Raw genomic sequence first — 26,897 nt, 5'->3', positions numbered from 1 at the left:
CAACCAATAAGCATAGTGCAGAAAGTCAAAGGTTGCTCATCATTTTTACAAAATGTATCAACATGGACTTTATGATACCTTAATTTCACAACTAACCTGTTACAGACAACTCACTAAGTACTATTAAACTTTCTTTCGCCATCATATGATGTGGAGCTAGGTTGGTCATCATTTGTTGACATAATCTCTGCTTGTTGATTTTGTCGCTTATTCGAATCTGAAAAGTAATGATTTCTGATTTTAACACAAGCTTTGTTTTCACCGCACAGAAATGATGTTCAATTGTAAAATTCCCTAATTTCTGCTCTATAAGGCCTAGCGCATTTCAAATACCTTACTGAAAGTAAAATTTAAGCAATAATATTTCACTTATGTTTTTTCTGATGAATAAACCTGATAATGTTTTTACATTGGCTTACAGGATAACTTTGAATAATCACTTTTGCTAATAATGATATTTCTCCATTTCCTCAAGCATGATTACAATTTCCTTTTGTTTTTATGAAAATATAAAACCAGTCTAGAATTGACGAGAATTTTTGTGAAACTTGTCTTTAAACTAACCTGATACTTTACTGCTGTCAGTCTTGTTTTGCTTGTTGTTTGTTGCTTTAACAGGTTCAACATCCTCCAATTCATTGATGGCTTCTGTTCTTGACTCTTGCTGTTGAGTGAGAAATCCTAAAGACACATTTAAAACATTGAACACAGCATTTTAAGTAGAAAAATAAAATTAAATCATTATTAGGTAACAAGCTTTTTGTTTAAAGTTGTTTCTTTGAGGAAAGTTAACATTGGTGGTTCTTTGAGGACAGTTAACATTTGTGATTCTTTGCCTGTTTGTGTCTGAAATAATGCACGGAAGGACGACAGAGGTCTCCCTCTCTCAGTTAAGCTGGAATGTTGCCATATGACCTACAGACAGCGTGATGTAAAACACAAAAACAGGAAAAATATGTTAACTTATTCAGTTATTCCATTGAATTCAATTCCTTTATTAAAATCATTTAGCTTTTCACAGTTATATTAATTCTTCACCTTAATAAAAAAACTGTATTAACTATTATTGTCAAAATTTTAGAGACCTAACTCCTGCATTTGATAGTCAATGTTTTCAAACACAAAGATTCAAGAGGGAACCAAGAAACTAAAAGCTTCAACACAGTCCCTACGTCCCATGTAAACTTGTATTTAGGCAATACTGGTTTTATGTTAAATATTCCTCTCATAAAACGACTAATTAAAGATGGAGATTTACACCAATCATTTCCAAGAATAGTGTCTGTAACAACATTGATTTGTGTGTACTCACCACTGAATAAGACTTCTTGTTGTTGTGTAAAAAATACAAATATGAAATTACCTCAGAATCAGTCGTTTTAACGGAACTTTGACATTTTTGTATACACCAAAGGCATATAAAGATATGTTTATGTAAAAAATAAGTCAGTTGTGGAATGTTACAGTTTGGCATAAAGGCATTACAGTAAAACTAGCTTAAGCAGTTCTGATTGTTCAACTATTGAAAAGAAGACAAACAATATATTAAGGTGGACATCTTTTATTGATATTTTTAAGATATCATTATTTTAAGGTAACATATAATACATAATTATACAATGTAGTGATATATGATGCTGTAGTTAGCATCTGTGCATGATAACTTTGTTGTCAAGTCAATCGTTGTTTCTTTTTTTCTTTGTTAATTTACTTAAAAATATGTACTGAAAGCGGAGCACACAATGCATACCCTACTTTATAAAAAAAGTATGTAAAAAAAATTATTAGTCCCCTACCGGTTTACCGGAGGGGACTTTAGGTTAACCCTCCGTCCGTCCGTCTGTCCGGCGGTCTGTCCTTCCGTCCATCCACAAACTTGGTATATGGATAGATGGCAGTTAGGAGATTATGCACGTCTTTTTATTTTCTTTCTATGTTGAAAATTCTGGTTGCTATGGCAACAAATAGGTTGAAAATATGGCAAAATTCTGGTTGCTATGGCAACAAATAGGCTGAAAATATGGCAAATTTTACACATAAACTGGATCCAGTGATAACGCAAAAAGTACTGGAAATATTTTTATGAAACTTGACATATCATGGGTAGATGGCAGTCTTGAGATTATGCACGTCTTTTTCTTTTCTTCCTATGTTGGAAATTCTGGTTGCTAAATTCTTGTTGCTATGGCAACAAATAGGCTGAAAATGTGGCAAATTTTACACATAAACTGGATCCAGTGATAACGCAAAAAGTACTGGAAATATTTTTATGAAACTTGACATATGGGTAGATGACAGTCTTGAGATTATGCACGTCTTTTTCTTTTTCTTTCTATGTTGAAAATTCTGGTTGCTATGGCAACAAATAGGCTGAAAATATGGCAAATTTTACACATAAACTGGATCCAGTGATAACGCAAAAAGTACTGGAAATATGTTTATGAAACTTGACATATGGGTAGATAGCAGTCTTGAGATTATGCATGTCTTATCTGTTCTTCCTATTTTGAAAAAATATCTGTTGCCTTGGCAACAAATAGGCTTAAAACATGGCAAATATATCAATATTTGTGATTAGTCAAAAAGAGCTGAAAACTTTTATGAAATTGCATCTTTAATTCAAGAGTTATCTCCTCTTTAAGAATTTTGCTTTTAAAATGTTATATTTTGGTAACAGGGATGTTTCAAATATTAACTTTAGAGTGTCCTTCAGTCTGTCTGTCTGTCTGTCTGTCTGTTCATAAAAACTGTTTCCTGTGATCACTTTTAAAAAACTTTTCCAACAAATTTACTTAAAATAGAGAAAAAATTGAAACATTAGTGAATGGCCAATGGCCCTTCAGAATGTTGATGGGTTTCTAACCTGAGTAGGGGACTTATGGATTGCTTGCTTTACTATGATAATTGCTTGTTTTATGTAGCAGTAATGAAATAGATGATTGTGGTGTAGTGGTGATTGTTACATCACCATCAAAATGTCTGACAGACACTTCCTTAAGTAAGTAAGATTTACCAATCTGTAACGCATCTATTTGGTCATTCCAAACTGCAAGTTGCAGACAAGCAGTATTGTCTGCAACTTCAGCCACAACTTTTGTGAGGGATGATTTCGGTATTTTATCAGGTTTACCCATTTCTAGAACTTTACATCTAGCATTGATCTGAAAATAAATTAAGAAATAATTAGGTAGTGCTTTGGCAAAAAAACATAGAACCATGACCAAATTCAAACTTGACCTGTATTTTCTCATGACATACCCATATGTCAAATTTGAGTTGAATGGTTACAACTGTTACTATGATAATGAACAAAATCTGATCATAACAGATGTCAGAATGACAGAACGTGGTAATACTATATGCCCAAGTCATTATATGGCAGGGGCATAAATATTGATACTTCAAATATATAAAAATACTGTAATATATAAATCAATTAAATTTTATCAGTTAGATACAGTCAGTGCTGCATCTAGGTTGCTCAATTAGCCCATATTTTTTGCAGTTCCCTCATTTTAATGATGTCAATGCCTGTCAAGTCATGCATCTGACAATCTTTGTGACTTAATTCAGTTTACCTTCATCGTATCTCCCAACACTTCAGCCATGTTTGGTTTCACCCACTAATGACAAAAATATCAAGTAAATTGCGTGAAGCAACCGACTGACTCATCTCATGTGTGTATTGTAGAATTCATCAATATATTATTATTTCTATTTCCATTATTGAGTGGACAATAGCCGTCAAAACTGCCTCAAAGTAAAATAAATGAACTCTTTTCAGTATATCATAAGGTAAATGCATCTCCCCACATTTTTTCTTCAATTTTTCAATTGAGTGGGAAACAATCCCCCATAATTTTGGAATTCTAAATGCAACACTGTACACTGCCATTGTGATATTAATCGCACAGCACAAGGTGTTTTTGACTTTCAGCTGATTTGTGTCTGTCTAAGTAGTATTAATCAATTCAACCAATGGATAACAAAGCTGCAATATTTTAAACAAAATTTGACCATGACAGTCAAGGTCAGTTCAAGGTCAAGGTCAACTTTGGTTTGTCATGGTCGAAGAAATATGACATTCAAATATTATGATAATCCATCCATAAATATAGAACATAGATGCAGATTTTAACAAATAGAAACATCCTTTCGTTCAAATTTACTGCTTTTCATGGATTTTTTTAGCATTAGTTTGAAAAAAAAATTGCTTTTTTTTCCCATTAGGTCAGTGTTGTTGTGTCGCCTTGAAAAGGTGACATATCGGGGTTACTTTTTTCGGCGGCGTCTGTGTCGTTGTCGGCGTCCCCTAAAGCTTGTCCGGAGCATAACTCGGTCACTATAAGTCTGATTGACTTCAAACTTGGTATGCATGCTTCTTTCAATAACCCGAAGTGCAGTGCACAAGGACCGGTACTCTGCAGTTCTTATTTTTTGAGTTATTGCCCTTTGTTAATTTTCATACTTTAATTTTGTCCGGGCCATTTCTCTTCAACTAAAAAAGCTATGGACTTGAAACTTCATAGGATGATAGATCTCATTAAGAAGACGTGCAGTTCACAAGAACCAGTACTCTGCACTTCCTAATTTTTGACTTATTGCCCTTTGTTAATTTTCATACTTTATCTTTGTCCGGGCCATTTCTCCTAATGTATAAAAGCCATGGACTTGAAACTTCATAGGATGATAGGTCTCATTAAGAAGAAGTGCAGTGCACAAGAACAGGTACTCTGCATTTCTTATTTTTTGAGTTATTGCCCTTTGTTAATTTTCATACTTAATTTTTGTATTTTCAATCGTGATAAAGACCAAAAATATTTTATTTTTTACTTCGGAAATGACACATACTCCTTACGGATGTTCTTACGAAATTAATGGAATAATCCATTATGGAATGGGTAATTCAACTAGATTTTCGCTCTCAAATTTGTGATTTACTGATTGATTCTGTTTTGATTTTATTTTACATTCAACGACCTTTTCATCTTTCTCACAGTTTAGCAGAAAAATCATCATAACAATGACAGATGAAACAAAAATTAAATGATACAATATCTCATTTTATCCCTACAAAAAAAGTCTTTATATCTCTGCAATTAAAAAAACCTTTTCACCACCAAAACTGAGACTAATTTTCAACTCTGGACCAAAATTTCAATATGCTTTGTAGAAACCTTTAAGCCAATGCCTTGTGAGAAATATCTAAGCTCTAGCCCTTTCCGTTTTCAAGTATAAGCATTTTTAAGTATTTCCTTTCAGTTGCCATAGCAACCAGAGTTTAGCATGAAATGGAATTCTTTGAACAATCTTGATAGAGCTTCATACAAAGAGTATTCCTGCCAAGTTTCATTAACATTGGCCTTGCGGTATCATAGATGTCCTTAGAATAAAATGTAAAATGTGGACGGACGACAGACAACAGACGCCATTTGGTTGGCCATCCTAAAAGCTCACCTGCACTTTGTGCAAGGTGAGCTAAAAAGTCAAGCAAGGCCCCTGCTAGGCGGTGCTATTGTTTCTTATTGTATTTCTTTTTTACATTACTTTTCAGGCTCAAAAAAATGTTTAACCCTTCAACAAAATAGAGATGATTTTATACAGATACATTTTTTGATGACATTATTCCTTGTTGAATAAATTGGGGCTCCAAAATTATTATTAAAATCTCAACAAAAAAAAATAGCTAATTAATTACAATAGATTATCTAATATTTTGTCAAGTATTTCTACATTTTTATCATTCCATGAAGTAAATGATGAAGTACATGGCCTGTAAATGGCTTTTATTTCTTATCAAGTTTCATATCCTGCCATTTTGTCAAGTTATTTTGTCTGATGGTAGCACACATGGCAATGTAGACTTAACTTACAAAATATTACCTCCACCATTAGATTATATATCACATCTTAAAGCGTTGATAATTAAAGATATCTGAGACAGTAAAAGCATCCCTGAGAGAATGATATTTCTTGAAGTCTCATTATGTCACTGTCCAGATTATTTAATATCATTATTTTAGGATATAGATAGTGAATGTTTAAATGCAAAATAAAAATATTCCTTTATTGAACAATAAAGTCAGAGACACTGAATCTGCTTCATTAACATAAAAAATTTTGATTTGTATGTTTGTTTGTTTGTATGTTCACATGTATATGTACAGTATTTATGATTGTGATTTGCAGATAAAAGGTATAGTTTCATTAAAGCAGATGACAGGACATGAAAGTGGTATAAAATGTTCTATTTTGATAATATTGGCATAATGTGAAAGTTTTGTTTATTTCAACATTGATTTGTAATGATGTTAGATACATGTAATTTTGTTAGTTCTATTTTAGAATTATATTTGTAGAATAACAGATTATCCTGATTAGCACTTAACCTGCTTAACGTAAAGTTATTAGCCTTTGTCACTGGTATACAGCCAGACCTGAGGCTGCACATCCAGGCTTCACACTGGTGGCTAACTAATTTCATCTTTATATCCTCTATATTAATCATGGACCATTCCAAAATTAAAAATTTGACAAGTCCATGTCAGAAATTCAGCAGGCTAAGGGTGATGTGTTTAAAATATTGTAATTTTTTGTATTCTGCACGAAAGCAAAATGCTTTTAAACTGTTTTTTTTTTGTGAGTTTACATATTTTCACTTTGTATAAGTATTGTTAATTACCATGATAAAAAATAAATCAAGAAACTAATCTCATTCTTTGTTTTCTGTCAGTTCATGTCAGCATTTATTAAACATTTGTAATTTATAATCCTTTGAATGGAAACAAGAGGTTTGATAGATTTAATGCCAACTTCCAACTCTTCCTGTGAAGTTTGTGTTGCAAAGTTATAAAATTAAATGGATATTTAAACCCAGTTCATACACAATCATTTAAATGCACACCAGGAATATCATTTTTATGCCCACGGGCATACAGTAATTGAACCATCTGTCCATACCAGTTTAACCTAAAACTACAATTTGGATTTATCTCAAGTTCTTCCCCTATTGATTTAGGGGTCAAAAGTTGAGGTCACATATACCTTGTTTTATTAAAACAATTTCTGACAAAAACTTGACCACCCATGAGCCCTTTGCTCTCAAACTTCACAGGTGCATTGATTTTGGCCAGTAATGACCCCTATTGATTTTGGGTCAAGGGTTTAAAGGTCAAGGTCACATTGAACTTTTTTATCAAAACAGTTTCCAACCAATAACTCGACCAACCATTGGCCGTTAGCACTCAAACCTGTCACATGTACATTGGTCTTAGCCAGTTAACAATTTTGGGGTCAAAGTCAAGGTGCAATTGTCTTGGCCAGTAGATGACCGCTAAAATTTTTGGGCCAAAGGGTCAAAGGTTAAGGTCGCATTGGCTTTTAATATCAAAACAATTTCCAACCAATCAGTTGGACACCTATAGCAGATAGCTCTAAAACTTCACAGGTGCCTTATTATGCTCTCCGAAAAATTTCAGGAGAGCATATAGTCGTCGGGTTGTCTGTACGTTTGTCCCAAATTCGTGTCGGGTTTCCGATCAATAACTAAAGAATGCTTAGGCTTAGGAACTTCAAACTTGGTATGGTGATTGGTCATGACCAGCAGATGACCCCTATTGATTTTGGGGTCAAAGGTCAAGGTCACAGCATGACCTTGCAGCAAAATCATGTCCGGTCCATAATTTCGTTATTTGAAGTCAGATTTTACAATTATTTCACAGAAATGATCACCATATTGATACAATGTGTCGTGCTCAACATTTGGGTTGTTTTTACACTTTGAACTTTGTCTGTGACATAACTCTGACACTACAAGAGGTATACATTCCTGTGTGAAAAACCTATTCGGGGAGCATCACCCCGTTCAACTGGCTCTTGTCTTGATAAGTAGATTGTTTCCAATGAATAACTTCTGAACCCAAGGGCCCTTGGCCCTCAAACCTCACAGTTGCATTGGTTTTTGCCAGTAAATGACTCCTATTGGTTTTTGAGTCAAGGGGTCAACATTGCATTGAATGTGTAAATCCAAACAGTTTCAGACGCAACAACTTTGCAACCTCACATGTACATTGGTCTTGGTAAGTAGATGACTCCCTATTGATTTAGGTGTCAAGGAGTTAAAGGTCAAGGTAACATTGACCTTTTATATCAAAACAATTTTTAACCAATAACTTGACCACCCATGGGCTCTTTTTCCTCAAACTTAATAGGTGCATTGGTTTTGGCCAGTAGATGAGACCTTTTGATTTTGAGGTCAAGGCCACATTGAACTTGTATATAGAAGCAGTTTCCGACAAATAACTCAGTAGCCCTTAACCTTAAAACTTTACAGGTGCATTGGCCATTGATGAGTCAAGATCATAATCAATTTGGTCGAATTGAAGATCTTGTCCAAAGGATTGTTGTGTCCAAGTTTGAAGATAATTCATCCTTAAAAAACAAAGTTATAGCCAATTCTAGCAAAAATTAAACATTTGACCTTTTAGGTCAAGGTCAATTATTAGTGAAGGTCAAGTGTAGTCTGGTTAAATTGAAGGCTTGTTGTGTCCGAGTATGAAGAAAATTTATTCAGAAATAATATAATAATGGTCAATATTCAAGTTTCTGAACAGCAATGGTAACGACAACCTGCTAAAAATGGTTCTGCTCTGAGGGGTCGCTTTGCTTATTGACTTATATAGTAAACATGTCTTCCAAAACTTCCATGGCCAAAGCTTGGATATTATTGGCATGTAGCATCATCTTGTGGTCTTTGAGTCAAATTGACCATGCCCTCAAGTACTCAAATATTTTAAAAACTCCTTGTATTTTTGGAATGTAACATTGCCTTATAGACCTCTTCCAGTTACATAAATCTGATGATGATGTTTCTGAGTTTAAAAAAAAATGGTTCTACCGGCCCTAGGTTTCACTTTGTTTGCATAGACTTTATAGTTAAACAAGTCACTGGCCCTTGAATTATGTCTCCCAAAATTTTTGGGAGACTATGTTTTTGCCTTCGCCGTCAGTCCGGTTGCACGTCTGTCTGCATTATGCTTGATCGGCCTTCACAGGTCAAACTACTGGTGGGATTTCAACCAAACTTTACAAGAGTGATCAGTACCATCTCTAGTTGTGCACATTTCTGGCATGTTCCCCTTCGCTGCATTAAATGGCCGCCAGAGCTAAAAATCTTGTCTGGCCTCCACAGGTAAAACTATAGGTGGGATTTTAACCAAACTTTACAGGAGTGATCAGTACCATCCCTAGTTGTGCACATCAAGGGCATTGTGCGTTTCACTGCACAAAATGGCCACCAGAGCTAAAAATTAAAAAAATCTTGTCCAGCCTTCACAGGTTAAACTACTGGTGGGATTTCAACCAAACTTTACATGGGGCGTCCATGGCCGAGTGGTTAAGGTTGTTGACTTCAAACCACTTGCCCCTCACCGCTGTGGGTTCGAAACCCAACAGGGACTTTGGATTCTTTCATGTGAGGAAGCTATCCAGCTATCTTACGGAACGTCGATGGTTCTACTCAGGTGCCCGTTCATGGCTGAAAATATGCACGGAGGGGCACCTGAGGTCTTGCTCCACCAGTAAAGCTGGAACGTCGCCAAATGACCTATACTGTGTCGGTGTGACGCTAAACCCAAATCAAACAAACAGAAGTGATCAGTACCATCCCTAGTTATGCACATCACCGGCATGTTATGCTTCGCTGCACATAATGGCAGCCAGAGCAAAAAAAAAGAAAAATCTTGTCTGGATTTCACAGGTCAAACTACTTCTGGATTTCAACCGAGTGATCAGTACAATCCCTAGTTATGCACATCGCCAGCATGTTCCACATCGCTGCACAAAATGGCTGCCAGAGCTAAAAGTAGAAAAATCTTGTCTGGCTTTCACAGGTCAAATTCCTGGTGGGATTTTAACCAAACTTTGCAGGAGTGGTCAGTACCATCCCTAATTGTGCACATCACCAGCATATTCTGCTTAACTGCACAAAGTGGCTGCCAGAGCTAAAAAAATATAAAAATATTGGCCTGCTTTCACAGGTCAAACTACAAGTGTGATTTCAACCAAACTTCACAGGAGTGATCTGTACCATCCTCAGTTGTGCATTTGGCCAGCATATTACGCTTTGGAGCAAAAAATGGCCACCAGAGCTATAAAAAGAAAAATCTTGTCAGGCTTTCACAGATAGAACTGCTGGTTAGATTTCTATGAAACTTCACACAAGTGAACAGTAGCATCCCTAGTTGTGCATATCACAGCATGTTTTGCTTTGCTGCACAAAATAGCGGTCAGAGCTATAAATAGAAAAATCTTGTATGGCTTTCAAAAGTCAAGCTACTGATGGGATTTCAATGAAACTCCACTTGAGTGACCATTCATAGTTTTGGGAGACATACATTTTTGTGGGAAAAAAACCCTTCTAGTTGAGTATATTTTTTTGCTAAATCACTTGCTAGCTGTTCAAAACCATGCCTTTGTTGAATTGAAGCCCCCTTTGGTTCATTACCTAGAAAAAGTAGTGGCCTTTCAATTCCAATGGCTGTAGTCAGCAAATTACCTATATATATTTGGGATCATAAACTATAATAATAAAATTATTTATCTTTTATTTTTTTATTAAGATAATTTAAATATCAATAGAAAATGAAAACAATAATGTTAATTGTTCTGTCCCTAACTTGTTGTATATATAAATACTTGCAGAAAAAAATTACTAATGCATCATTCATTTTAAGATACACAATCATTAAATGTTTAAATTTATAATGTCACCAGCATAATCGGTCCAATTTGCTAGACTGCGCAGTTTGTTCAGACTTTATACTTTTTCTGCTTCAAACTTATCATTTCAATATCAAATTGCTCAAAGTGGCAGTCAGTAGATCCAAACTAAAACCAGGACGAAGTCTAGTCCAGCTTCACTAACGTTAAAAAGCGTAAAATCTTAAAATTAGAAAGTTTTATATAGATCAAGTGAAGCAAATAAAATAGAAAAATCTACAAAAGATCATAAAGAAGTAATACTCAGCATTATAATTGTAAATTGATAATAATTGCAATTTTTAGCCTGATTTGAGTGAAAAGAATTGCAACATTTTTCAATTTTACATCTTTTTGCATGAAAGAAATTATCATTCTTGAAAAACTAGAATGATCTGTAAATTTGCAGTTATTGGTTCAAACCTTCATCCAAATGGTTGAGAAATCTTGGAAAAAATATTTCCAGTCCCATCATTTCAAAAATTGTCCTTTTAAATTAATATAGTACTAAATAGTACTTATTGTAGAATTGATGTTACAGTAGAAGAAAAACAACTTTAAACGCATTTTAAGAAAATTAAACCAGATTTGTTTCCCTTTCATATAATTATAGAAACATATATAGATACATGCCTTGCCATATGTTATGAGTTATTAACCTTTTCCCTTATATAAGTGTGTTTCGACGGCTTTTTGCACCCCCCTTTTTGAGGCCTCAAACAGTGAAAAAATGCCCTATTTAGGCCCCAAACACTGTTTTTTGTTTGAGAAATGTTGTTAAAAAAAGTGACCATTTTTTCGGCGCCGTCCCCCATCCAAATATTACATCAGGGGGTTGCCAGAAGGGGGATGTGCCCCCTTCTGTTTGGGGGGTTTGAAGGGGGGCAGAGTCCCCCTCTTCGCCAATAAAATTTTGGACTTGTGAGAGGCTTAAAATGACCCCAGGTCGATCATAAGGTAACGTGTAACCAATGCTGAAAAGCCTTTGACTCTATCTCAATCCCTTGAGAAGTTGCAGCACTTTGAAATAAATTTTGATGGAAAAAATCGAGAAAAAAAGTGATTTTTGGCAATTTTGAGATGTCCCCTCGTTGCCATGGTAACAGGAAATTTAACACTGAGCATGTCGTTACAAAGGCAATTGTCCAGTCAACATTTGTGCCAAGTTTGATTAGTATTGAAGCATTTTTCATAGTTTCATAGCAGTTTGAACTTGTAACAGGAGGCTTTTCAGTGAAAATGGCCATTTTTCACAATATGCTCATGGGGGAAAGGATTAAGTTAAAATTAATGTGCATCATAGCGATATTATACTAGAAGTACATTCTATAACTAACAATGGTAACAAATGAAAACATGTTGAATTGTTTAACTTCATACAAATAAAACATTACAGACTAGAATACAAAGAACAGGCGACTGACTGACTCTTCAAACACAAGTAGATAAATAAAATATTAACTGAAGGATTAACTGGTTTGTGGACCTCAACTGTTGGAAATTATCAAAATCAAGTATACATGTATTTGTAAACAACTAGTAACAAAAAATACTTTAATGTAGCATGTCTCCAGATGAACCAAAATATTTCAATAAAATATACTTGAGAAAAAAGTACTGAGGTTTAAAATTAAAAAAGTTCAAGATAAAAGTACTAATTTCCATGTTATGTGTGATTTATGACGGATTTTGCAGTATTTTTCACCAAATATAATTATTTTGTTACTATTGCAGTAAGGGCTATTAAAGTATTTTTGCATATGTTGACCTCTTTTTTGGTAATTTACATAGGTTGTATGTGTAAATTATTTTCTTTGTTCATCTTACAATATGTTACTTTTTACTACATTTTCAAAATTTTCAAGAAAAATAGCATGAATCTGGAGGTGAGCTGCTTTAATTGGTTACATTATAGCATTATAATTGTATACCTAGCTATCAGTGCTTACCTAAAATAATAGACATGTAACAAACAATATGCCGATCAGCTAAAAAAGTAACTGTCTTTGTTCTGTTTGTAAGGAACTTCCTGGCCAATTAATGTCTAAGTAAAATTAAAAGATGGAAGATTTAGACACTTGGCCAAATGAGATCAAAATATTGACACAATGTGGGATTATATATGTAAACAACAATCTTATACTAACAACAAAAACATATATAAACATTTCCACTATCCCAGATACAAACTAATTGTTCCCTCTTTCCATCTTTTTCACTTTCCTTTTACTTAGGTCTCACATACCCAAAACATTCAAGCAAATTTATGTTTGACCATTCATAAAGACATCTGATAAAAGTATACTGACATAATGAAACCTGTATGTAAACAATCTTGTGATATAGGAAAAAAAATCTACACTATTATTCTAAAAAAAATAATTTGTACACCAATCATTAAAACTATTATTTAAAAAAAGTTTTGTGAAAGTGACAAGTTTTCTAAAGTGGTGGTTGTCTTTATAAAAGGTTGGGGCTGAATATTTAACAATATCAAAAACATGTCAGACTGATAAAATTGCAGAAAAACAGTCTAACCAGCCTCTTTATAAAGACCACTTTTAAGGAAATTATTTTCCTATGTACATCTCTACTCATTCAAATTTACTAATAACTTAATTAAGACACCTGGTATTAGAAATCACTTATTACAAGATCGTTTTTTTCACACAGTAGATCATCATTACTCACAGGTTTTGTCAGATTGTAAATAAACATAAATAACTATTACAAAATTAGTTCCTATTCTACACTTGAATACTGAATAAAAAGGCAGCAACACTTTTCATTATCACATAATTTTTGTGGATTTCTGTTTCTCACGACCATCAGTTCTTTCTCCTTCAGTATTTCAGTATAAAACCGTAACCATAGTTACGAGCAAGCCTTCATTTTAATGCTCTTTCGCTCACACTCCTGTCCACCTTGTATTACTTGTCTACGTTTCTTCTGTACACCATTCATACAGGAGTCATACTCTGACCATGGTCCAAAAAAGCATCGTACTGTAAAATATAACATACCTGTTAAAACGTTTGACTACAAGCAGTTACAATTGCAGACTACCACCTGTATTTCAATCAAAATGTAAAGAAACCTCCAAGGAAACTAATTCATGAATATTTAAAATCAAGATGGAAAAGTATCACAAGAAAAACCATGCATTTGCATATGAGAATTCTAAGATATATATTGTAGCTCACAAAATTTATAGTCAGAAAAGCTTTCTGTATGAATGTTTTTTAAGTGCAAAAGCTCTAAAATTATACAAAAGAAAGTTAAGATTATGGAACACTATACTACAACACAATGAGATCTTTCCAGCTATAAATCTTTCTATGTTGATACATGTACCTCCTATAGTTTTCAAGTTATACCCCTGACAATAAAGTTTCAAGTTTTGCCCCTGACAATAAAGTTTCAAGTTAAGCCCCTGACAATAAAGTTTCAAGTTTTGCTCCTGACAATAAAGTTTCAAGTTATGCCCCTGACAATAAAGTTTCAAGTAATGCCCCTGACAATAAAGTTTCAAGTTATGCCCCTGACAATAAAGTTTCAAGTTAAGCCCCCAGACAATAATGTTTCTAGTTTTGCCCCTGACGTAAATGTTTCAAGTTATGCCCCTGACAATGAAATTTCAAGTAATGCCTCTTACAATTAAGTTTCAAGTTTTGCCCCAGACAATAAAGTTCCAGGTTAAGCCCCTGACAATAAAACATTAATGTTGACTCCAGTATTTGCTGTGCAGGGGATGTAACTTTAATTGATTTATTGTTATGTTGTTGTTTGTTTTGTTTCATTTACTCCCTTTACTTTATTTTAAGAGGTAAGTCTGAATAAACAAGACTGTATTCTTGTCTGACAATGTTCCTTCAGTCTCTAGGGCTTTAATTATCTTAAAAGACAAAGAACATTACACTACAAAACATATTCTCCAGTACAAGTAACAGTATTATTTTAAACTTTGTAAACAAAATCATTTATTAGAACTACAACCTTGAAATGTCACTTCTGAAAGAGCTTGCCATTCTAAACAAACAAATTACAATATCATTTCTATACACACAAGCATATCACACTTCTTTGGTTTCATTGATTTCATTTCATTTACGCTTCTGAAATATCAATGATGAATGACAAATTCAGAGGAAATATTTTCTAAATTTTATACAATAAAATATGTAAGCCTTCACATAAATAGGAACACATGTCGTTTGAATACAGAGAATCTTGTATAATTACATACAAAACCAGATAGTACTGGATGTTACATGATTGAGTTGCCGTATGATATGAAGTTTAATTAAACAAGTTCAAGACATTGTTGTAAAGTATACCCACAACATTTCCTTGGACACGTTTACTTAAATTCTATATTATATACCGGTTACAACAAATGTAAGATTCTTTTTATCTTATGACTAAACACATTGAAATTAATGAAATGTTTTATGAGCTCCAATGTTATATAACACAGGTGTAATATAATTATATACAGAAACACGTAATGTTTACAATACATGGAAAACAAGGGTAGTCATAAGATAAAATTGAATACTACATTGACAATCATTGCTCTTGTAACAAGAGGAAACTGTCATACTACTGGACTTGATATAGTATATTAACCCATTACCATCTAAGGACTGAAAGTGATAATCTTTTGACCCAATTATAATGAGCCAGGCCAGCCTGCACTTCAGGCAGTATAACTAGGCACCTAGTATATTAAGCTTACTGTTTGTAAATCAGGTGTTTTATATGTATACCCCCGAAACGAAGTTTGGAGGGGTATAAAGGAGTCACCTGATGGTCAGTCGGTAAAGGAGTCACCCGATGGTCGGTCCAGTGTTCCGTTGCATTTTCCTTGTCCAGAGCATAACTTGAATACTAATGATTGGAATACAATACAACTTCATACAATGGTCAAGCGCATTGAGAGGAAGTGCAGTGCACAAGAATCATAACTCCATCTTCACTAATAACAGAGTTATTGCCATTTGTTACTTTTCCTCGTTCGAAGCATAACTTGAAAAGTACTGGTTGGAATTCAAAACAATGTCAGTCAATGGTCAAGCACAACAAGGGGAAATGCAGTGCACAAGAACCATAACTCTATCTAAAGTAATTACAGAGTTATTGCCCTTTGTTACTTTTCCATTGCTTTTTTTGTCCGGACCATAACTTGAAGACTAATGGTTGGAATTCAATATAACTTGATACAATGGTCAAGCATATTGAGAGGAAGTGCAGTGCACAAGAACCATAACTCCATCTTCACTAATTACAGAGTAATTGCCATTTGCTACTTTTCCTTGTCCGGAGCATAACTTGAAAACTACTGGTTGGAATTCAAAACAATTTCATACAATGGTCAGGCACAATAAGAAGAAGTGCAGTGAACAAGAACTATAACTCTATCTAAAGTAATTACAGAGTTATTGCCCATTGTTACTTTCCATTGCTTTTTTTGTCCGGACCATAACTTGAAGGCTAATGGTTGGAATTCAATATAACTTCATACAATGGTCAAGCACTATGAGAGGAAGTGCAGTGCAAACGAATCATAACTCCATTTTGACAAATTACAGAGTTATTGCCCTTTGACCCTTTTCCTTGTCCGGAGCATAACTTGAAAAGTACTGGTTGAAATTCAAAACACCTTCATAATATGGTCAAGCACAATAAGAGGAAGTGCAGTGCACAAGAACCGTAACTCTGCCCAGAGTAATTATAGAGTTATTGCCCTTTGTTACTTTTCCATTGTTTTTTTTTGTCCAGAGCATAACTTGAAAACTACTTGTTAGATATTGAAATCCCTTCAACTTGCAATAAAATTAATCTAAATCAAAATCTGGCAAATCAATAGATTAAGGGTTAAAGGTAATAATTTATCAACTCTCTATTATAATCACCTTCGCCATTCTTTTTAGTACAAGATTTTGTTGTAACTTTTTCTTGTTCACAAGTTGGTCCACCAGAGATAAGTTTTTGTGTCCGTGTACGTGTGGGATTATCAGATGTATCACATTGTGTCCATTCACCTCGGTCATATACACACTCTGAAAATACCAAGTTTACAATATAACATTATATCATAGAATATAAATTATTAAACACTGAGCATCATGTATTATTTATCATGAACTTTTAATAAAATCTTTTTTTGTAAATTATTGATTGTTGAAGTATCGTAGATATGTCAATACTTAAACAATAAAAAAATTAATTATCATTTATATTTATTCACTTCTATTATTGATAAATGATAATTATATACCAAAAATAAATGTTATAGCTTATACATAGAACATTCATGAATGTCAGGTATATAAACAGTGTGTAATGATTCTATAAATATTAACTCAACATGAATATTAACACATTATTTGAGTATTAAAACAAATCGGAACAAATTTTAGTCAATTAAGAATAAAACGCAGCAACTGATGTTACCAATGTAAACAGTTCAGACCAAGCTTTGTAATATGTATATCATCTGACCATTATATGCAATGTTCGCTTTTTAGTCAGTACATATCTTGAAATTTTTCCCTAAAAAATGATAAATTGATTGTCCATATTGAAAGATGGATGAAACCATTTAAGATATTAAGCAATTTAGATATTCAAAACTTAAACTGAAAAATATGTTTTTAAAAAAAGAACTCAAGAATGTGTTCCTTTGATTTTGCTTTCTAAGGTAATACTACGATCATCAGTTTATATTTATATATTTAGCAAATTAAATACTTTTATCTTTTCCATTTCCACATTTTTTTGTCAGCACCCTAGTTTGTGGACAAGAAGACTGTGCCGCTTTCTTCAATGTATCTATTCTGGTCATCTGATTGGTCTCTGTATTACATTCTGACCAATCACCTGTCTCAAATTTACATGCTGAAAATACAAAGGTCACTGTAAGAATTTGTAAAACCCTGAATCATACTCCAAAAATTGTACAACAATAAGAAAAACAATTGTTACCCATGTTTGAAAATGATTTTGGAATATGAAAATATATGTAAATTTTGTACTAAGTAATTATACTTGACAAAACTTGTAACTCACTTCTTTAATAACTTCAATAATTCTTCTCCAATAATGACTCAATACAAATGAAAATTTTAGAAAATGTTACATATTATACAAAGTAATTAATTTCATTTTTAACAACAAAATGCATTTACTAATTACAAGGCCGAGTACCCACTGGCTGTTTTATGCTTGAGCGAATTCACAATTTGCACACGCAAATCATTGAAGTAAAATTGGTCAATCAGTTTTTATTGACAACAACTTTCTACATTGGTAATAAAATTGAGAATCGTAAAGTTCCTAGCTGTGCTACAGATATGAACAGAAAACTGCGCACAGGCAATTTATTTGATCTGACCTTGAATTACACTGTATTTACAGTAGATTGAGCTCTTCATTGAGACGTTTCTGATTTAAAAAACTTGTGAATAAAATTGCAGCATGTATTCATTTAAATATCTCAATCCAGTCTACCTGATATTATATCTTATTTGTCCCATAATTATCATACAAAATCAGGAATTCTTTATTCAAAAGGATAACAACAAAATAATAAGTCTTTAATCATGTTTTTGCAAAGAAATTGTTCTTATTAACAAATGGAAGTTTTTTTTACAAGTTCTAAAATTTGAAACATGCAGAAACTCACATTTTAACAAAGTCAATAGATGTTTGTGCTGGGTTATGACAAACATAAAATGTGACTATCAAAATCCCATCAATTAAAGGGAATACCATTAAATATTGTGACATATTAAGTTTTTGTTTCCCAATGGAACTTATCACCTTCGGGTTGGGATTTCTCTATCCTCTATCTAATCCAATGATAGATTCTATTATTCATGTATTCATTTAAACAAATCAAATCATGAAGACACTTACGTTTTTTACATTTTTTTGAGTATTCTTTAACCTGTTGACAAGATGCTGGTCCACTCTTTAGAACTTGTTGTCTAGTCATCGTATTAGTTGTAATATTACATTCTGACCACGGTTCATACTTGTACTTACATACTGAAATAGAGTACACATAACTAGATATAACTGGCTGACCATGGTTCATACTTGTACTTACAAACTGAAATAGAGTACACATAACTAGATATAACTGGCTGACCATGGTTCATACTTGTACTTACATACTGAAATAGAGTACACATAACTAGATGTAGATATAACTGGCTGACCATGGTTCATACTTGTACTTACAAACTGAAATAGAGTGCACATAACTAGATATAACTGGCTGACCATAGTTCATACTTGTACTTACAAACTGAAATAGAGTACACATAACTAGATATAACTGGCTGACCATAGTTCATACTTGTACTTTCAAACTGAAATAGAGTACACATAACTAGATATAACTGGCTGACCATGGTTCATACTTGTACTTACAAACTGAAATAGAGTACACATAACTAGATATAACTGACTCACCATGGTTCATACTTGTACTTACATACTGAAATACTGAAATAGAGTACACATAACTAGATATAACTGGCTGACCATGGTTCATACTTGTACTTACATACTGAAATAGAGTACACATAACTAGATATAACTGGCTGACCATAGTTCATACTTGTACTTACATACTGAAAAAGAGTACACATAACTAGATATAACTGGCTGACCATAGTTCATACTTGTACTTACATACTGAAATAGAGTACACATAACTAGATATAACTGGCTGACCATGGTTCATACTTGTACTTACATACTGAAATAGAGTACACATAACTAGATATAACTGGCTGACCATGGTTCATACTTGTACTTACATACTGAAATAGAGTACACATAACTAGATAAACTGGCTCACCATGGTTCATACTTGTACTTACATACTGAAATAGAGTACACATAACTAGATATAACTGGCTCACCATGGTTCATACTTGTACTTACATACTGAAATAGAGTACACATAACTAGATGTAGATATAACTGGCTGACCATAGTTCATACTTGTACTTACATACTGAAATAGAGTACACATAACTAGATGTAGATATAACTGGCTGACCATAGTTCATACTTGTACTTACATACTGAAATAGAGTACACATAACTAGATGTAGATATAACTGGCTGACCATAGTTCATACTTGTACTTACATACTGAAATAGAGTACACATAACTAGATATAAGTGACTGACCATAGTTCATACTTGTACTTACATACTGAAAAAGAGTACACATAACTAGATATAACTGGCTGACCATAGTTCATACTTGTACTTACATACTGAAATAGAGTACACATAACTAGATATAACTGGCTGACCATAGTTCATACTTGTACTTTCAAACTGAAATAGAGTACACATAACTAGATATAACTGACTGACCATAGTTCATACTTGTACTTACATACTGAAATAGAGTACACATAACTAGATATAACTGGCTGACCATAGTTCATACTTGTACTTATATACTGAAATAGAGTACACATAACTAGATATAACTGGCTGACCATAGTTCATACTTGTACTTACATACTGAAATAGAGTACACATAACTAGATATAACTGGCTGACCATAGTTCATACTTGTACTTACAAACTGAAATAGAGAACACATAACTAGATATAACTGGCTGACCATAGTTCATACTTGTACTTACATACTGAAATAGAGTACACATAACTAGATGTAGATATAACTGGCTGACCATAGTTCATACTTGTACTTACATACTGAAATAGAGTACACATAACTAGATATAACTGGCTGACCATGGTTCATACTTGTACTTACATACTGAAATAGAGTACACATAACTAGATATAAGTGACTGACCATAGTTCATACTTGTACTTACATACTGAAATAGAGTACACATAACTAGATATAACTGGCTGACCATGGTTCATACTTGTACTTATATACTGAAATAGAGTACATGTAAATAAAATAAAGGAATCATTGAATACAAATCCTTTGATTTATTTAGATCTAAAGACTTGGAACTTAACTAAAAAGACTACTCTAAAATCCCAAGATGTACAATTTTATGCAACTGCTTTGTTAAAATAACCCTTAAAATGTACTTTACATGTACTGCCTTTGATCTGATAAAATGCACTCATGCAAAGTGAACTGAATTATGATATAATGCAAAATAAAGAATATTTCTACTATTAGATATAATGTTAAGTGGACAATATATCTGATATAATGCATTATTGATGGTATATCTGATATGATGTAATGCAAAGAGGACAGTATACTAGCAATTATATAATCATTTCATCCTTAATTCTAAACAAGCTGCACAAAAAAGTTATGATGTTGTGTTTAATATCATGAATTTGTCCAGAAGTTTCATCCTAATATGAACAGTAGAATCTATATATACAATATATGCCAAACAAGACATACATAGATTTGATAAAATTAATATTTCTGATTAGATGCAACCAATTATTGTTATTAGGCACTTGTAGTCATGAGGTATTAATGTCAGCAGTTCCCTTGAAACATATCATAAAATGTTGATATAAAAGTCAATTTCTACATTGTCTCATGGGTAAAATTAGATGCAAATGTTCAATCTAGATATTTTATGCTGTATTATTCTACATCCTTGTCATTCACAATAGATTGATTGACAATCTATGTATAATTTTCTGTATCTATAAAATATGACATATGACACATCAAACATGTTTTTATGCATACCTTCTATTGTACCGAAATGATATTAACAAAATGTTTCAAAACTTTATCAATTTAAGTAAGTTACATTATTGTAAATCACCACAAATATATGTTGTAATATAGCTATATATTTCTTGTAAAAGAGATTTTAGACATGAATGCATAACTTATTTCCGACATCTTTGCACCATGTATGTCTAAGTACAATGTATTCCTGATACCTACATGTACCAATGCAAAATGTTTTTCAGACACCTATTTACTGTAAAATATATACTTCAGACACCTATAAACAATGTACCAGTATTTCAAACGCTTGCACAATTCATTATGTACAATGTATTTCAGTCAGCTAGGCACAATGTATTTCAGACACTCCATTTCAACTAAATAAAGTTAAATTCAATACAGAGCTCCTGTTCTAGAGAGTATACAAATACAATGAGACCTAAAATGTAAGACACACTTTATCCTCAACTGTATTGATGTTAAATCCATTAATGTCAGACTTTAGAGAAATATAATAGAACCATGACATTGTAATGGGATAGTAGGGCCCCATTATGTAAATTGCTGAACTCTTTATATCATGTGCAGGGATTATTCTGGTCAGGATTTTTAGTGAGAGATTTTCTCTCATTTGAGAAATTTTAATGAGAGAAATTAGATTTTCTTGAGAGATTTAATTTTCATGATGGGCGAGGTTAAAAATATTGAAATTTCTAACTTTTTAAAAATCACTGTACATATAAACATTGTTTATCTAATGAGGATATAAGAAGATGTAGCTCTGTTTATTACAGTGATTTTTGTTTTCACTTTTTTAACACATCCTATGCCTTTTCTTTTGTGATTTTTTAAACATAATAAAATTCTAATTGTGAAAATAAATATAACACCTTTATTCTGAAATATAAAAGAATTATACATGGATATCTACTACAACTATTATTTGCAGCCAATGTTCCTAATGGACAACACTGTACTGTACATAAGTGATTGTTGAGATTTGAAGAATATTTATATAACCTTTCATTTTTTTTTCTTTATGATTCTCTTCACACACCTCCCTCCATTAAAAAATATCCATTGAATATGTGACCTGAACACATAATGACAAATATCTCCATATCCAAAAATATAAACAATAACTAAAGTAATTTTTATTCATAAACATCATTTATAGTGTTATAAATCACCTTTGAATAACACTCGGCTTCCTTTTAGAATTTTTTTTAATCACGACATCGCGAAAATATGTGACAAATGAATATTTGTCTGTTTTCCGCTGAAACATTCACAATTCTAGCTGTTGCTGATTGCAAATTATATAAAATTAAATATTTTGTTCAATAAAAGAACATTTATTATCGGCTATTTCATCAGGAATCGTAAAACAAAATTTTTAAATTTGTTCTTTAAGGCAAAATTACCCGTGGTTGATGTGACATTAGAAGACAAATTTTACTGGTAGATTTATTTTTGACATGTCCATTTTTATGTTAGTCTGTGTCTAACAATTTTTATTAAAATCAATTAAAAGTGTTTTGTGTAAATTCTCGACTTAAAGATAGATAAAGGTTAGCCATCATACCGTATTTCTGTACGGTGAATTAGCGATTCTCCGATCGGCAATTATTTTAGGTTAAATAATTCAAAGTGTTGGACTACTTTTTGGAGTTTTTTACACCGATTTCATTAATAAACAATTTTAAATTAAATTCTTGATGGGAATCGTGATTTTTCATCATATTTTTTGTGTAATTTCAGCATTCCTTAGATTGTGTATAGACATTTTCCGGCTCAAATTGCCGTGCGAGATTTTCTCTCATTTCACAAATTTCTCTGAGATTTTGGTGATTTTTTGCGAGAAATCGCGGAAATCGCCCCCCTAGAATGATCCCTGCATGTGACAGACATATATGTTGAGTTTCTCAAACAATCAAGACATCAATAAATTCTGCAGATCCAAGTTTTACTTTCTAGAGCAAGCATGATGTTGTCCATATAGGTAAACTGGCAAAACAATCTTGCCCATTAAAAATTGACTTCATTAATATATTAAGTTAATTTGTTAAAAAATACTTCTAACAAAGATCAACAATTTGTTAAACTTACACAGATAACAGTATTTTGATACTTCTTCTTATGCCTTTCTGGAAAATGCGGTTTGATTGTATGGCTAAATAGCTTTCTCGGGTAGTCAGAATAATAAAGAAGGAGAAACATATACGATCATCATCAAATCTACAGTGAAGAAATAAGTAGATCTAAACTTTAGTCAGATTGGTTTCACCTCTTTACATCAGCAATGACACTCTTCATGTGTTAACCAATAATAGTAATAGTAATATATTAACACAGTAGGGCAATCAGAATAGCAGAACTCAATACCTTATAGAAACCTCCAATAACGTCAAATATTTTCAAATAATAATCTCTAAAAAGTGAATACAAATGAGTAAAGACCAACAGACATAACCTAAGATGTAAGAGACACATAAACTTGAACTGAATTGACATTTCAATCTATAAACATTACCTTGTAGAGTAATTTATCTTAAACAATGATTGTGAAGGGACAATATGGCAACTTTATGTGAATTGCTGAACTCTGTCCGACAGATATCAAATGTAAAATTTCTCAATCATGACATTAATATATTCAGCTGATGTTAGTGTTCCTGTGGTTCTATGCTAAATTTGTTTATTGAACTTGCTTAGATGTCCTTTGATATTTTAAGGGATTTCAATATCATATCATTGAAATTTTAAGTGTTATTATACTGGACAGAGCTTCCATAGAAGCAATAGGTCCATTGCTGGGTCCATGAAGCATTTGTTGCAGAAGCAGTGGATAAATATACTTCTAGTTCATCTTTCATGGTAATAGATAACTTTGATATCAAGTTTTACTTTTTGTTTTAATGGAATCACAAAGTGAGACTGAAGCCCATATACATACTCTTTCACCTCCATACACATACACAGCACAATTCTTTGCCATTTAATGTAAAAACTTCTGTAAAGATTACAGAGGGAACGCCACTTTTACCAAATTTTGGTCAACACATGAACAATTTTTTACAAAACGGCCCCAGTGTCAGCATCACATCATATGTATGATACTTTCACCAACCAACCATATTGTTGTTATTTCAGGTATTGTTATTGCATTGTATAATTGATATTATATTTATGGTTGGTCTGACTCTATAGATGGTTTAGGTCAAACTGCATGTGTGATGTGGTGTGGTGTCGTTGGTAGTTTTCACTCCGGATCATAGCAGTAAGCCACACTGAATTTATCAGAGCACAGTTCAGCCACCGCATCCTTCCTTGGCAGACTGTCAAGCAGTTTACCAGTACTAGTTGCCTTTATTTTCACAAGGAACTGATAACCTCTGTACATGCCAGAGCAGAGTTACAGTGCAAATGACTGTAGAAAGGATTTCTTGATCAATCACAACAAAAATGACCTGTACTGTCCAGGATCGAACCCGGGTCCCCTGATTCACAGTCCGACGCTCTATCTATTGAGCTAACCAGATGACCTATAGACTGCATGTGTGTGTTGGTTTGCCAGACTTTATACTGGTGGTATAGACCTTACTTTAGTGTTGGTAATATACAGAGATTTATACACATGTAACAAATCCAGATTTGTCTTGTCTACACCAGAATGCTATATATGATTGTACTTTGTCAGCTCTTAAACCACTTAACAAAAGTGTATTATTGACATACTAAGTATCAAGGGCATTTTATTGAGTCACTGTGTTCTAATTTTCAATGTTTCTATTCATGTCTGAAACAACAATTGTTCATAAATAGAAGGCTTCTAAAACATTTCTATAAATCTCAATTCCTGTGTCACTAAGATTTAGAAACTCCATTTTGAAGTATTATTGCATGCCATTTAGACTTGTATTTAACCTTCCACTTTTATTGAAAAAAAATCTATTGCTTTTGAATTTTTAACTGATCAATACAGAATGAATGATTTTCTTTTCTTTCTATTTCAGTTTAATGTGGGCAGATTATAATTAAGGGATAAAGTCTACAATTGAGTATTAACCTTTACTTTGCTGACTTAGTGTAACAGATGTCCCCTGCTTTTCCTATCCTGTGGTTATTTAAAAAGTTTTACTAAAATTGAGCAGCCATCAAATCAGACATGTTTAACTCTCACCTTGCTGAATTTGTATAATGGATTTGCCCTTATTTGATTTTGGAGCAGTCTATTAATTTTAAAGTTTAAGGGATATCAATATAAAATACATGAATTGAGAAAAACAGTATAGCCTGGTCAGAGTGAATGGATGACAAATAAATTGTCCTAGCTCTACACTGAGGCAACATGGTTGATTGGTGAGCACATCACACTAGTATTATCTCAGTATCTCTAGCAGTATGGGTTTAAACCCCGTAAGGAGCAAGCAGCTGTATCCTTGAGCAAGAAACTTTACACTCATTGCACAGCACTAGTTGATTCCAGGAACAGTTTCATGAGTATGTTTATAATTTTATAACTTCCTTCACAAATCAAACTAAAATACTTTGTAAATTATTTATAAACTAATCATGTTTAGCAGGTCATTGTTTAAATCGGCTGAGATTATTGTAAGTAAACATTTCAATGTGAATCTTTTTTCTTAGCTGCACACAGTTTAGACTTTGTGCTATAATATTATGAGAGATTGTACTTTTTATTATCTTGCATGCATAGACTAAATCAATCTCACTCAGCAATTTTTACCTGTTTTATTCTTGTTTTCATTCCTCTCAAGGGATCTCCTATTATACCAAAATGTTTATAAAATCTGAATTTCTATATCACAATGATCTGGAATATCCTCTCTTTCTGGAGAATTACTGAGAGATTTAAAGGTTTCAACAGTTGTAATTTGCCACTTTCAATATCACGAGAACTCTTCATGTGTCAACAAATAACAATCATTTTCTCATAATTTTCAGGAAACATTATTATGACTGAGCAATGAATAAAAAAAATGTTCTTTTTTTCTGTTTTCTCTATCCTGCTTCAGTTCTAAAAGGGAATAGATTAAAGTTTGACTATTTATAATTCTTAACAACAAAGTAAACAATCACAGCATTTTAAATTCGGGCCAACGCTTTTAAATGTGGAGAAAGTAGTCAATTAGTTGTACAATTTTTATGATCAATAATTAAAACCTACAATGCTAACACCACAAGTAATTGACCTTTGCCAGACCAGCCTGTATAGTCTGATTTGGTTGAAAAGTGCTGCAATGTTTTTTAACTTTGTTTTACTTTTTACCATTAGAATAATTATTCTGGAAAAACACATTGTATTGAGCAAATGATCTGAAATTTCGCACACAAGTTATTACTCTAGACCTACATCAAATAGAAAAACTATTTCTATTAACGCTATGTC

The 26,897-nt window shown here is 32.8% G+C and overlaps 1 protein-coding gene across 1 annotated transcript in view; it reads right to left on the bottom strand.

Moving 5' to 3' along the window:
* Positions 1–10,589: 10,589 nt before the first annotated feature.
* Positions 10,590–26,897, bottom strand: part of LOC132744155 (uncharacterized) — a gene marked incomplete at its 5' end in the record, with an annotated part of 48,509 nt that continues 32,201 nt past the window's right edge. Inside the window, 4 exon segments of the mRNA XM_060732774.1 lie at positions 10,590–13,763; positions 16,674–16,820; positions 17,512–17,658; positions 18,679–18,810. Of these exon segments, the coding sequence (XP_060588757.1) occupies positions 13,633–13,763; positions 16,674–16,820; positions 17,512–17,658; positions 18,679–18,810 (557 nt within the window).

The sequence above is a fragment of the Ruditapes philippinarum genome, unplaced genomic scaffold (assembly GCF_026571515.1).
Source record: "Ruditapes philippinarum isolate M1 unplaced genomic scaffold, ASM2657151v2 ctg283_1_1_1_1, whole genome shotgun sequence".
Taxonomy (NCBI): domain Eukaryota; kingdom Metazoa; phylum Mollusca; class Bivalvia; order Venerida; family Veneridae; genus Ruditapes; species Ruditapes philippinarum.
Note: the sequence above shows the minus strand (reverse complement) of the source record. Positions and strands in the feature narration are given on the sequence as shown.